The sequence below is a fragment of the Belonocnema kinseyi genome, chromosome 5 (assembly GCF_010883055.1).
Source record: "Belonocnema kinseyi isolate 2016_QV_RU_SX_M_011 chromosome 5, B_treatae_v1, whole genome shotgun sequence".
Lineage (NCBI taxonomy): Eukaryota > Metazoa > Arthropoda > Insecta > Hymenoptera > Cynipidae > Belonocnema > Belonocnema kinseyi.
In genome coordinates, this window is record NC_046661.1 from 115,416,878 (window position 1) to 115,431,711 (window position 14,834).

General features: G+C 27.0%; 1 protein-coding gene across 3 annotated transcripts in view; it reads left to right on the forward strand.

The window, feature by feature from the left end:
• The window catches only part of LOC117173190 (LIRP-like), a 23,536-nt gene extending 9,950 nt beyond the window's left edge, over nt 1-13,586 (forward strand). For 2 of the 3 annotated variants that reach the window (XM_033361614.1, XM_033361615.1), the window contains 2 exons: nt 10,030-10,237; nt 13,159-13,586. In XM_033361614.1, coding sequence (XP_033217505.1) covers nt 10,030-10,237; nt 13,159-13,346 — 396 coding nt within the window. In that variant the 3' untranslated portion in view covers nt 13,347-13,586. The remainder of the gene's footprint in view (nt 1-10,029; nt 10,238-13,158) is intronic. The other variant, XM_033361613.1, reaches the window with a different exon arrangement.
• Nucleotides 13,587-14,834: the final 1,248 nt, after the last annotated feature.

Genomic DNA, 14,834 nt, shown 5'->3' on the forward strand with positions numbered 1-14,834 from the left:
TCAATTATCGGTACTTTTAATTCAAACAATAATTTTAGAAACTATTAATAATTAAAATAAGTTTGTTATAATATTATTTTATTATTTTATTTCCAATCAATAAATAATATTTTGAATCAAAAAGTGTTAATGGTTTAAATTCGGGAATTTTATAAGTTGGCGATTTTCTATCAGGAATTTGAAATTCGGTTTTATTATAAAGTCTCGGGAATTTTATTTTTCTACAATTTTCTTATTATTTAATATTATAAAATGATCGGGAATTTTATTATTTGAAATTTTTCAATCTGGGAATCTTATTTTTTTGCGAATTTTACTTTTCGAGATTTTTCAGTCGCCCCGGCAATTTTATTATTTACGGAATTTTTCAGTTTGCTTATATTATAAATCGTTCGGTAATTTTATTATTGAGGAATATTCCGATTCGAGATTTTTATATTTTTTCGATTTTATGATTTGGTTGGACTACTGAAAAATCCCGAAAAATAAAATGCTGTACGCTTTAAAATTCCCGAATTGTAAGATTCCCGAATCATAAAATTCCCGAACAGTTTATAATATTACGGAGTTTGAACATTCGTAAATAATTAAATTCCCGGGATAAAATTATGTAATTATAAAAATTCCAATACTGTAAAGCTCCCGCTACAAAAAAAAATTCTCTCAAAATGTTCTCCAAATCTAATAAAATTTTCTAAGCAAACTTTGCAGGATACAATTCAACGCTGACATTTATCACGAATTTTATTTTAATTAATTTTTTTTAAATTAACAATTCGATTTTTGAGAACGGTGTTCGTGATATTTAAAAAATACAATGCACCTTTTTATCTAAAAGTTTTATCCAGAAATATATTTCTATTAACAATTGTTATTTTAAATCCAAATAATAGTTTTAAAAACTTTAAACATTAAAAAGTGTTTTCTTTCATAAAAACATTTCATTATTTTATTTTTAATATATAAATATTATTGATGAAAATTTGGGAATTTTTCAGTTTGAAACGTTTAGATTTCGGCAATTTTATAATTTCGGAAATTTTATTATCCGGAAGTTTTATTTATTTTTTCAGTCGTCCCAATTTCCGAAATTTTATTATTCGGGAATTTTATTTATCGGGATTTTTCAAAAACAACATTTTCTCTAGAAATTATTCATTATTTTACATAGTTGAGATGATTCTGATTATCATTTTTAAAACTATCTCTTTATATCTGAACTTCTGAAATTTGAAATGATGTCAATTTAATCATGCCAATGTAACCTTATTTATAAAACATTCAAGGCTTAATGGCATAAAGTGTTATAGTTTTAAATCTATAATGTTAAAAAAATATTTAAAAAATAATAATATACATTCGAAAGGATTTTTAAAAATTTATTTGTTATTTATCTACTTTTAATTTTTGTAACCAATATCAAGGAAATATTATTATTGTTGTTATTTTGTAATAGTAATAAGTTCTGACTAGTTCTGGTTGGTTATCAACGTAACAATTTCAAAGGAGGAGAATCGAGCTCATAATTCTATGTGAAATCGCAACCGCACTTTTTCACATGCATAATAATTGTTCTATTAGTTTCAATTAATTGCAGTGTCCCATTTACACAAAATCTCCGACGCCAGAATAGAGATGACAAGCGCAAAGGTCATTCTTATAGACAAAACAGATGCACATTTTTTTTATTGCATGAATGCAGCCTCCAAGTGCCTCACGAGAAAAGTACTCTGTGGTTTATATTTAGCGGAATGATATCTAAAAATAAATACCATCATCGACCTCGATGATTCATTATTCCATTACACCCCCAGGAGTTAATTATTCAATTAAGAGCAATCAGAAGGGAATACCGTCGCTTTTAAAGTTTTCCACAATCCAGTGGACGACGAACTCTAATTGCCATTGGCCGATTCCACGCGTGACTATATAAAGAAATAAAAGACAAGAATTCAATCATTAGATACAAGCAACAATCGTTTCTTGTTGATGTTACTGCACTTTGGTGGCAACAGAGATGAGTCAGGATTTGTACGAGTTTTTAATTCTCCAGAAGGAAACTATAATACGGATAAAGTTTATTGATCTGCAATATTGTTTCCTATAAGAATTGAAAATATTTATTATTTAGATTATAACAGAAGCACAGATCGAAATTTTGTTTTGTTGCTGTTGAAAATGACTGAATATTTCCATTATACAATATTAATATGTTCTTTAGAAAATAAATTTCTCTGCAAGAAATACAAAGTTTTCTGTAATCTTCCTGTCCTTTACCATTGCCTAAATTCGGTTCCAAAGTATATTTATAAGAATGTAAGTTGACAATCGCAATTTAGGAAAAGTGGAATTTGTCCAGCGAAGTCTGAATAACAATTATGTATATAATAATCGACAAGTGTTCGCAGTTAATATATTCTGTCTGTAACATGAAATTGGTCATTAGTGATGATTTGATTTTTTAATTAATTTGTTTTGAGGCTCAATAATAATTAAAAAATTGAAAATATTGATACACCTAATCTATTTTAATAATGCAGATGTAGATAGCTATTGTAATTTTTTACAAACTTGAGACTGACTCAACAGCCATATCACTTATAAAACTATGACAAATTTCTGAGTTAACTGCGTCGGTAATTTTTCGTAAGTAAGAATTTCAATTTTATAAGTCGATTGCAAAAATAAGTGTTTAAAATTTTAAAATAATTGTACGATTATATATGTAAACTGTGAGTCTTTTCAGGTTGATAAGCAAAAATTTATTCCTAATAGAAAGTTTTAATATATAAACAATGTGAAAGTAAAAATGTTTCAGACTGAATATTTTTTTATATCTTTAAAAAGAATTATTAGAGCTTCACAATTTGCTCTTTTTTATGTTAAACCGTACACAATTAAAAATACAAAATAATCTTCATTCGTTCGCAACATGAAGTTGGTTTTCAGAGATGCTTTTATTTATTTTTTCGGTTTCGTCCAAATGGTCTGTTTTATTATTGAAAGTTTAAAAACACACAAGTGTAAAAAGAAATAATGTTTAGCTTATAATACATGAAATTATTTTTTATTAATTTTAAATCTTCGAAATGATGACAAAATTTAATAAGCGGAAATTAATGTTTTCGAAATAAATAAATTCGACGTTTTACTTACTATGTTTCTTTAACTTTCTTTTTTTTTAGTTGATAATTTTTTCATGTTCTCATTACTTAAAATACTTGGAATAAATAAGAAGCCTTTAACCTTTTTGACTTCTGATATAACTATCCGTGAAAATAATAAAATTGCTTTTTTAATTTCTAGCATGAGTAGAGTCTTTAACCTTATTAGTTTATTAGTTTGAAAAGTCAGAATGATTTTAAAGAAGATAAAATTTAATGACTTTCCTCTTTTTAAATCCTTAAAAATTATAAATTCTAAATTTGTTAATCATTATCATCAGCTTTCAGCTCGAAACTTTCAACATCAGAATTATTTGAAACTTGAATGGTTTAAAATTAAACAGATATCTTGAATTGGAAACATATATCGAATCACTAAAAATGGTTTGATTTCATTTCCAAATCTTTCCAAACTGAATTGTTTAAAAATAATTATATTTTATAGGGAAAAAATAATGAAAACCGATGATTATTTAAATAATTTAATCTGAAGTGTCCACAATTTCTTGAATAAACGATTAAAATTGAAAAATTTTCAAATTTTAAACTTTAAAAAATTAAGTAAATCTCAATTTAATTTCTTTGATATTAAACTTCATTTATAATTAATATTAATATCAATTTATTATTATATACATAGTATTAATTAAAATGAAACAATATTAAATTTCTCAAAATTAATCAATTTTACAAATTAAAAATATACCATTTTCAAATACAAAGCATTTAAAATTTAAAAATTGAAAAATTTGAATTTGAATTGCTGAAAAGTGATAAAATATCAATTTTATATCAATTTAAAATAGAGCTTTATTTTCAGACAAATAAAACTTTCGCAGATTCCATGAATTCATGCAAATATCTGAATTCCTTGAATTCTCTAAAACCCTTGATTCCTCTGAATTCCCTGAAATCCTTGAATTTTTTTAATTCCATGAATTTGTGAAATATTTTGAATTCCTGAAATTCTCTGAATTTCTAAAATCTTTTTTGAAATTTGAATTCTCTGAATTCCTAACATCTCGGATTGCCTTAAATTCTCTGAAATCCTCGATTTCCCTGAATATTTCAAATTACTGAAAGTCTAGGAATTCTCTGAATATAATAAAAATTCATTCAAATCTTCTTAATTCTTGGAATATCCTGAATTCATCGAATTTCTTTAATTCCTTCAATTTTTCTAAATTCCTCTGAATTCTTTGCATTTTACTTAATCCTTGGCATTCATGGAGTTTTTAGTATTCTGAATAATGAATGAATTTAAGGAATTCAGATAATTTAGAGAATTTAGACGAGTCCAGATATATCTGAGAATTCGGGTGAATTAGGAAGATTTCAAGGAACTTAGAAGAATTTAGAAGTTATTTTTTTATATTTATTTGTTATTTTTCAATACCATTTCTGTATTAATTTATAACAAAAATGTTAAAAATTTGCTGGAAGAATGAAACTATGCCTCTCAAATTATTTTTTACGTGTTTAAAATGTGCAAATTACAAATTGAAATTATAGTAATCTTGTTGTTATATTTTTATATTAGTAATTGGCAACGCAGTTTTTCCCGCGCGCTGTGGCGCGCGTATAAAATTGGTAGTATGAAATAATGTACAAGTGCTCCCAGCTCATATATTCTGTTCGCAGCATGCAGTTTGTTTGCAGAAATGCTTTTGTTTTTTATTACTGTTTTTTTTAGTTGGTTCTTTTGATTAATTAAAGTATAGAAACACATAAGTGCAAAATGAAATCGTATTCAATTTATAATGTTGTATATTAAATTCTTTGGGATTGATTTTAAATCTTTAAAATTACACAACAAAATAAAATTATAGGTCGTATTTAAAATAAAATTATGGGCACATTTTGAATAAAGTAAGTTCCTATTTTGTTTAAAAAAAAAGGTTTTTTAAATAATTTATCCGTAGTCATACGCATGGACCCAATATTAAAGAAATCGTATAACTTTCCAATTTTTAAATATGTCAAAACTGTAAATTGAACAATTCTGTATCTTACTGAATTATCTTTCAGCTGAAAAAATTCCACATTAAATTCTTTCAAACTGCCATGGTTTATCGTTTGAAGATAATTGTATTTTATAGATGAAAAAATCATTAAAACCAGGGCTTAGTTGAATAACTTATTTGTACCTGTAACGTCCACAATTTTATAGTTTTGAATTTACATTAACACAATATTGTAAACTGTTACTATTTGAATTTTAATCCTTTTAAAATTGTATAAAATAAAATTGAAAGCGTACTTTTTGTTCTTGAATAGGCATTTGAAATTAAACAATTCGGATGGAATTTAAAATTCATTTAAATTTACAAATCCACATCTTTGAAAACGTAAGAATTGAAAATTGAAAATTTTCGAAAAAGCAGGGATTCGAACGAAATTAAGGGGCATTTTCAAATATTTTCCAATTATTTCTTAAAATTCCATATAATTTACCTGAAAATAATGCTAAGTATGAAAAGTCACTAAAAATAATGTAACTACGGAGGCACATTGTCACATTTGTGTTTCGTCAAAGTTTTATGTGGAAAGAAACAAAAAGGAACGTAACCAAAGGTTTTCGTTCTTTTTTATGTAAAATGCGATTAACACATAATTTTGACATTGTGCCTTCGTAGACTCATTATTTTTTTATATTTTTTTAGACTAAGCTTAGTTTTTATCCAAATTCTTTAAAATTGATCGAAATAATTAGCAAATGTCTAAAGATTCCCCTTAATTTCGTTCGAATCCCTGCGAAAAAGTATGAGTAAATGAACATATTTTATAAAAACTTTTCAAATTTCCATGGACCTTTCTATCACTTGGTTGAAAGTTGAACTAATATATTAAAAAGTCATATGTTTTCTTGATGATTGATCACTTTAGTTGCAAATTCATCTCTGGTTGAAAAATCGGTTTCGTCTTGTTGGAAATTAATTTTTTAACTAAAAACTGAACTTTTTTTGCTTTTTAGGTGAAAATTCAACTACTTCGTAGAAATCTGGACTAATTTGTTAAAAAATCATTTTTTGGTAACTATTTGGTATAAAATTAATGGTTTAAACTAAACATTTAAATATGCTATTTTTTGTTGAAAATATATTTTTTTGTATAAAATTCTACCGGGTATTTGGTTTGGAATTCATGTATTGTGTTAAAAAGTCGTTTTTTTTGTCCAGAATTAATTTTTTTAATTTAAAATTGAACTATTCAAGTTTTTAGATTAAACATTAATATTTTTGATTGAAAGTTCAAAATTCAATTGTAAACGAATATTTATCTCTCTGACTGAAGATTGAACTATTTGGTTAAAAATTAATTTTTTTAAATATAAATTTAAATATTTGATTGTTTGTTGATAATTTATGTTTTTCAGTATCAAATTCTACTAGATATTTAGTATAAAATTTATATATTTTGTGGAAAAATTAATTTCATAAACTCATAATTAAACTATTCTAGTTTTTTGGTTGAAAATTCAAAAACTTGGTAGAAATTTGAACTACTTTGTTAGGAATGCATTTTTTAATTAAAGCTTCCTTTAGCTTTTTCAGTATAAAATTCTACTGGGTATTACATTTAAAAATCATGTGTTATGTTGAAAATTCGTTTTGTTGTTGTTAAAAATTAATCTTTTCAAATGAAAATTTAACTATTCCATTTTTAATTAAAAAATTGATTCTTTTTTAGTACACATTTCAACTATTTTGTAGAAAATTCATCTATTTTGTTGAAAATTCGTCTTTTTTTATAGAAAATTCTTCTTCTTAGTTGGTTATTCAGCAGTTAAATTTTACACAGACGAATTTGCTACATAATTAAACAGTTGAATTATCAACAGATGAATTTTCTACAAAATTCCACAATGGGATTTTTAATAGAAACAATTCTACAAAATACATCTTGCATTTTAAATTAATTTAAAATTGAAAATTATTTTATTTGATATAGTAAAGTCGACCATTTGCAAATTTAGAACGTTTAGAATTACAGTTTTTTACCAAAGTCAAAAGTCATATCACTGATATAACTATGAAAAACTTCTAGGTTGAATGGGTCGGTAATTTATTGTCGGTAAGAATCTCAATGTTAAAATAATTATGCAAATTTAGACTTATTATACATTTTGATGTTGAATAGTTTTTAATATCGTCGAATAAGAATATCAAAACTTTGTATTGAATGTCTTAGAAATAGATTTTATTTATGATTTTGATTGAAAAAAATTAAAAATCTTTATTCGTTCCTTTCGCAATAAAAAGAAATAATGTGTTAAATTGATAATATATGAAATTCTTTGGATACAATTTTAAAGCTTTGAAATTGTACAACAAATGGAAATAAGTAATAGGTAACTAATGATTTTTCAATAGATAGGTTTGACGTTTTACTTAATACTTTTTTTTAATTTTCTTTTTAGCCAATAAGTTTTTCATTTTTTCATTATCTCAACTACTTAGCATAAAGAAAGAGCTTTTAACATTTTTGACTTCTAATACTAGTTTCAGTAAAAATAATTAAATGACTAAAGTCGATTACACGGAGAGAAATTTTAGGAGATTAATTCACGGCACTACTCCTTGATTTTATTACGCTTTAGCGCCAGAACTAAGATCTCGGAACGATTGCTATTAAAGCATAGGTCTAATTCTATGCTTCTAAATTACAGAGTCTGAGACTTTAAATCATGTAAGAATTGTAGCTCTAAAATCACGCGTTTCCGTGAGTTAACCTGTGGAAATTTCTCTCCATGTACAAATACAATTTATTAATTTAAAGTAGTACAGTCCTCAACCTTCTTAATTTATTTATATTAAAAAATCAAGATGAAATAAAGTATTAACCCAGTTTGATGAACTTCTCCTTTTTAAATCTTTCAAGACTGAACATTCAAAATCTTAGACCTCACTTTTTGGTCAGCTTTATAGTAGTAAGCATTAATATTTTTAAATAATGACAAATATTCCTGCTGAATACGAGAATTCTTTTTTTAGTACAAACAAATATTTTTTTGGGTTCATCTGGATTAAAACTGATTTTTAAAAAGTTTAAAAATTAGTTACCTGAACCTTATTTATTCTAAATTAGAGTTGCAAGCCTTGATTGGTATTTTGCTTACGCATGGTTTTTGTGTTCGATATAACTGTTTTAAAATCAGAAAATTGGCAATATTTACGAAAATTATAATAAAAAAAAACTAGTTTTGAAAATACAAAATGATCGTGTCAAACACTAATTCTATTATTCAGCATGATTTTTGTTTCTCATTATTTTCAATTTTATATCCTTACTTGCTACCCTAAACAGTATAAAAAAGTATACAATTTTATTGTTCCACCCATAGTATAAATTTCAAACATTAAAATTTTTTTAAAGTTTTAAACACTAGCCGGCGCTCCTAAATTAGATTAGTACAATATTGCCGACTTTCAAGATTTTCAAAGAAAAGGCTTAAATAAATTACTTTTTTATGCCAATTTTTGTCTCAAGGAAATCGTTGTGCAATTTCCAGTTAATAGTCAATGTAAACTCTAAAAATAAAAAAAATGGTTTATCTTAGGTTTAAAATTATGAGTTTTATGTCTAAAATAATGAAGATTTGGTAGATTCAAAATGAAACATTCCAAATTGTCTACAAAAACATTGGAACGTTTGAAGGTACATTTTTTTAATTAGATATCTTTATAATTATAGACTTTTATTTGAAACAGTCTATTACGCTCTAGAAAAGTGAACGTTAAGATAGCCCTTTACCAAACCGTCCAAATAGCAGCAGATAGTTAGTTCCGAATGCCACTGCACAATCAGATAATTAGTTCCACTAATGTCCATTTACATCGGAACTTTACTTCGGAACAAACCAGTATAAAATCTCGCGTTATACGAAATTACCAATCACAGCCCAACAGATGAATACCACATCAATCGTAGATTTTCATCTTTAAAAATAGAACCCTCGAAACCTTTATTCTTCTGCAATTACGTCGCAAAGTGTTATAGTTTTAAATCTTCTTACACTCAAAATTATGGGAAAAATAACCAAAATGCTACCCCACAACATGAATGAAAAAATAAAAGAAGCAAAACAAGATTTACTACCCGAAATATCTAAGGATAAATATAAGCTGGCCTTCGAGAAATTTATCGAATTTTGGAAACAAATCAAGACAGAAGGGGCTATTTAACGCTCACTTTTCAGGGGCTGTCCAGTCTTATAATATAGTTGTTTCGAATAAAATATCGTACATCACTCGTAGGGTTACACACGTGCTTAATCCTACTTCTGATGCAACGTACTATAAATTAACATCCACCAAACTGAAAAAACTGTTTTATATATGTAACACAATATCATAATTAAAAATGTTGAAATGAACCATTCAAAAATAATATTTGAATACTGATACATATTCAAAATGGAACTATTTTTCTATACATTAAAGTAAAGTTTAAATTCTGAAAAAATTAAAAATTTTGAAAAAGCATTGAACATTAAATATTTTAAAAGTAACATCCCAATTTCCCAAGCCCCTTTCCAAATTAATAATTATGTAAAGAAATTTTAAAAAATTACCTTAAAAAAACGATGCGAGAACTAGGTATTTAAATTTTAATTATTTAAAATTTCGTATCAGATAATATATTTTAAGTGAAGAAACTATGCAATTTGAAATTGGGATTATGTGAATCTTGTTATATATTTGTATACTTTAATAATAATAAAAATGAAAGAACTGTTATTATTTTAAGAGACAAGATTTTGTTATATTTTGTGTGATTGGTAGTATCTTTCTGGTTGTAACTTTTTAGAAATTTAAAAAAAAAAATTGAAATCATAAACACAGTAATTCGGATTTTTTTGCAGATGTCCACGCATCGGTTGAATGTGCTAGTGACACTCGTGCTTGCCGCGTGGCTTATTATTCCAGAATTAGTAAAAGCTCAATCGGATATCTTTCGATATGGCCAGAAACGATCAGGAGACAAGCATTACTGTGGTCAACATCTTTCGAATGCATTACAACTCATGTGCAATGGTCGATACAACTCAATGTTTAAAAAGAGCGGTCAAGGTTAGTACGAATTTGAACATTCAAAATTTAAAAAAAATTAAAAATTGATAAGAGTGAAAAAGGAATCTATTTTATGCAGCGAAAATATTATTTGTATAATTTTTCAGAGTGAAATTCATTTAAGACCCCAAATTGAATTTTCCCTCTTCAAATGAAAAATTAAAAGAATTAAATTTGATGAAGCAAACATAAAATGTAAATAAATTTCAATTTGGAATTTGCTTAAGTTCCGAAACTGAAATTTTCCTCTATACAAAAATGAAGAATAGACAAAAATGAAAAAGAAATCTATTTTATAAAGAAAAAATAAGTTTTCAATATCTTTCAGACTAGAATTCACCTGATGCCCAACACTATATTTTTCTTTTATAAAAAGTGAAAAAAAAAATGATAAAAATGATTGAAATTTCCCACTATGAAAACATGAAAAAAGAGAAATAAATGAAACTTAAAAAGGAATATATTTCATGAAGCAAAAATAATATTGCAATACATTTTCAATGTGGCATTCTTGTGAGACCCTAATTTACAATTTCACTCCATAAAAAAGGAAAGATCGATGAGAATGAAAAAGGAATCTATTTTATAAAGAAAAAATAATATCCTAATAATTTTTTAGAGTGGAATTTAGTTAAGACCTCTAATTTGAAATTTTCCTCTGTAAAAAAACAATAAACATGAAAAAAAATTTTTAAAGGAAAAGCTGATATAAATGAAAACGGAATTCATTTTATAAAGTCAAAATAATATTTTATTTTATCACATTTTCATTGTGGAATTCACTTGAGACCCCAAATTAAATTTTCCTTTAATAAATAAATAAACAATAAAATAAAAAGATTGATATGATTTGAAAATAATTATTTGATGACGAAAAAATAATATTTTAATACTTTTTCAGAGGGGAATTTACTTAAGATCCCAAATTGAATGTTCTCTCTATAGAAAATGAAGAAAAAATTTAATAAGAGGGAAAAGGAATCTATTCTATAAAGTAAAAATAATATTTTGAAGAATTTTGGTACGTAATTTACTTGACATCCCAAAATGAATGTTCAAAAAAATAAAAATAAATAAATAAAAATGAAAATTAAAAAAAAGAAGAAATGCCAAATTGACAATAGTGAAGAAGAAAACAAAAATGTTAATTGATAAGAGTGAAAAAAGAATCTATTTTCTAGAGCTGAAATAATAATTCAATAATTTTCAGAGTGTTATTCAGTTGAGATCAGAAATTGTATTTTTCGTATATAAAATAGAAAACAATAAAAAAGAAATTAAGAATCAGTCAAAGTAGGCGTCGCACGGTCAAAAAAGCGTTTCGTAGTCTATTAGGAAATGAATAGTTTTAAAAATTGAAAAAGAAAATATTAATAATTTTTGGGAAATATTTTCCTTAAAAAAAGTCAATGAAGTCGTTGAAACCTTCCCCTTCCATTCTTACCCTCCCCTACCTGACGTCCTACATTCCCCTACACTCACTTCCCCTTTTTGGAAAGAGTATGACGTGCGGACGGACGGACAACCGACCGTAACTATAAGCGTAACTATAACGTGGGGCTACGAAACGCTAAAAATTGATAAGAGTGAAATTGGAATCTATTATATGAAGCAAAAGTAATATTTAAATAATTTTTTAACTTTGAATTAACTTTATAGCCAAAATTAAATTTTCTTTTTAATGATTTTATTTTGAATATCTTTTTGGATTCCCAGAGAGCACAATAAATTCTGTGAAGATTTCCTGAAACTGGCAATGCGAAGTTCGGAATATATAATCGAAAGTTTAAGGCAAGGTCCGTTCAAAAACAAAAAAATGTCCTCTTTTCAGGGAATATTGCACGGTAATGTTCAGGATAGTTTGGAAGATATGTTTAACTTCATTCGATGCGCAGTGGTATTCTATGGCACTTACGGCTGCGCAGTAATATTTTTGATCCTCTGGACTACCGCGGGACATATGTCCTATGATTTCTTTCAAGTTTACAAAAATTTAATAGTACTGCGCAGCCGTAGGTACTATAGAATACTACTGCGCATCAAATTAGGTTACATGAATTTTCCAAACTATCCTGACCATTATCATGTCATATTCCTCAACACGCGGACATTTTCTTGGCTGAAAAAACCTTGCCTTAACTTTTCAATGCAATATTGCGAACGTTACATTGACAGTTTTAGGAAATCTTAGCCGAATTTTTTCTGATATCTGGGGAATGAAGATTTTTAAAGACCGAAGAGATGAAGATTAGCTGCACGCGCGTAGAACTGTTGGGGTAAGTAAAACCCTCATCCCTAGAAAAGCTTGCAGTTGATCGAAACTGTCGGTAACGTAGGTCATCTAAGGTACCCCAGCTGAAAATTCCTGTACATGAACCTCGGAGAATCCTGGACATGTTCCTGCACACGAAATTCCACATTTAACCTTGACGGTTCCTGTAAAGGAATTTGACGAAGGAAACTGTAAATGATTCTGAAATTATCTGTACCGTTGCGTCTCGAGGAACATCTCCAGGAACCTCCGAGGTTCCAGTACAGGAATTTTCAGCTGATTAATTATGCACACAAGCCTCAGATTCAGAATTGTTATCAAGGTTAAATAATTTAATAATTTAAAAAGTGGCGTAAGTCAAATTTAAAAATTCGTAAGTACCTCAATTACATACATTTAATATTGAGCATGGCAGAAGGCGTCAAATCTTTTAGATTATGTTTGTTTTGTTTGAATATATTATTGTATAGTTTCGATCAGCTGGAGTACATTAATTTTATAAGTTGGCAACTCTTCTATCAAGCTCTTGCAGGGCGAAAGTTTCGCACCCACCAACACTTTCCACACGCGTATAGATAATCTTCCGCATGGGAGTGTAAAGCTGACCAAGGATTTTAAAAATAAATAATCGATTAATTTTCTTTTCCAGAGATGGAGATAGATGATACCCCTTTTGCCTACGATGAATTCTACCCATTCAGATCACGACAAAGCGCGAACGCCATGATAGGAAGATTTGGCGGTGGTCGTTTTCGAAGATATTCACGCGGTGTCCATGACGAGTGTTGCTTAAAACGATGTAGTATCGACGAACTAACCAGCTACTGCGGCCCTTAAGGCGAATTACATGTCTTTCATTATACAATTTTTTTTCTTTTCTCACTTCCAAACTCGCTACGAGCTCAGCCATTAAGACGAAAAAACACAAAAATTTATAGACTGGTTTACCAATAAAGGAAAACAAAGATAAGAAAATGGGGAAAATCAAACGATATATAGTAAACTTAGGTAAGAAGTAGATATATTTATTTCTGCAAAATATATTTATTTCTTCATAATATATGTATTTCCTCTTTAGTATGTTTATTTCCTCAATTCAATTTGACCACAAATTTATGATCCCAACATAATAAAGTCCCCTTCTTTACCCTCCGCCCCTTACCTCTTTACTTTACTTACTTCTTTCAAATAAAATTAATGCAAATAACATATTTAATTAAATACTAAAACATTTTACATTCCTCAGATTTCAAGTCCAAATTTATATTTAATTGGCAACAGAACAAGATTCATTTTCTAACGAAAAATATGAATTTTTAACTAAAGTTTCGAACTTTAAACGGACAAAGGATAAATTCCTAACCAAAAATAGAATAGTGAAATTTTAAGATATAATAATGTAAAAGTTAAATTATAAACCAAATCGGCGAATCTTGCAAAATATGAATTTTCAACAAACTAGATCAACTTTAAACCAAGTAGTTGAATTTTCATCTAAAAAAGATGAATTTTTAACCAATAAGTTAAATTTTCAACTAAAAAGATTAATTCTCAACCAAAAAAAAAGAATTTTCAAGTTAATTGTTACAATTTCAACAAAAGAGGTGAATTTTCTACGAAAATAATGAATTTAAAGGAAGTGAATCTTTCAAAAAAAGTGTTCAAGCCGAAATATGATTTTTAACCCGAAAGTTGAATTTTTGAAAAAGGGAGCATTTATATTTTCAACTGAGGCGATGAATCTTAAAAAATAGGAATTTTTAACAAACTGGTTTAACTGTTATCCAAGTAGTTCATTTTTCAACTAAAAAAGATACATTTTTAAACAGCAAGTAAAATTTTCAACCAAAAAGGTGAATTTTTAGCAAGAAAAATCGCCTACTCAAAAGCCAGAATTTTCAACAAATTACATCAATTTTCAACAAAATTGTTGAATTTTAATGCCAAAAGGATAAATTATCTACAAAAGGGTTGCATTTTCAACCCGAAAATATGATTTTTTAACCGAATAGTTGAATTTAAAAAATTAAAATTTTTACCAAAAAGTTAATTTTCAACCGAATACATTGTTTAATTTTCTAACAAATTATTAAACCTTCAACCAAGTAAGATTAGTTTAGATCCAATCAGAGCATGTTTGACCAAACATGATGTTTCTTTAACAAAGAATATAAATTTTCAACAATAAAAGACGAATTTTGAATAGAATACACTAAAACTCTTCTATAGCGCTGATTTTGAGACTGACGGTGAGTGAGAACTAACTCATTATAGCCCGTTCCGCTTTTGTTTGTTCACGCATAAGTGCTCTCCTGAGTAACAGCC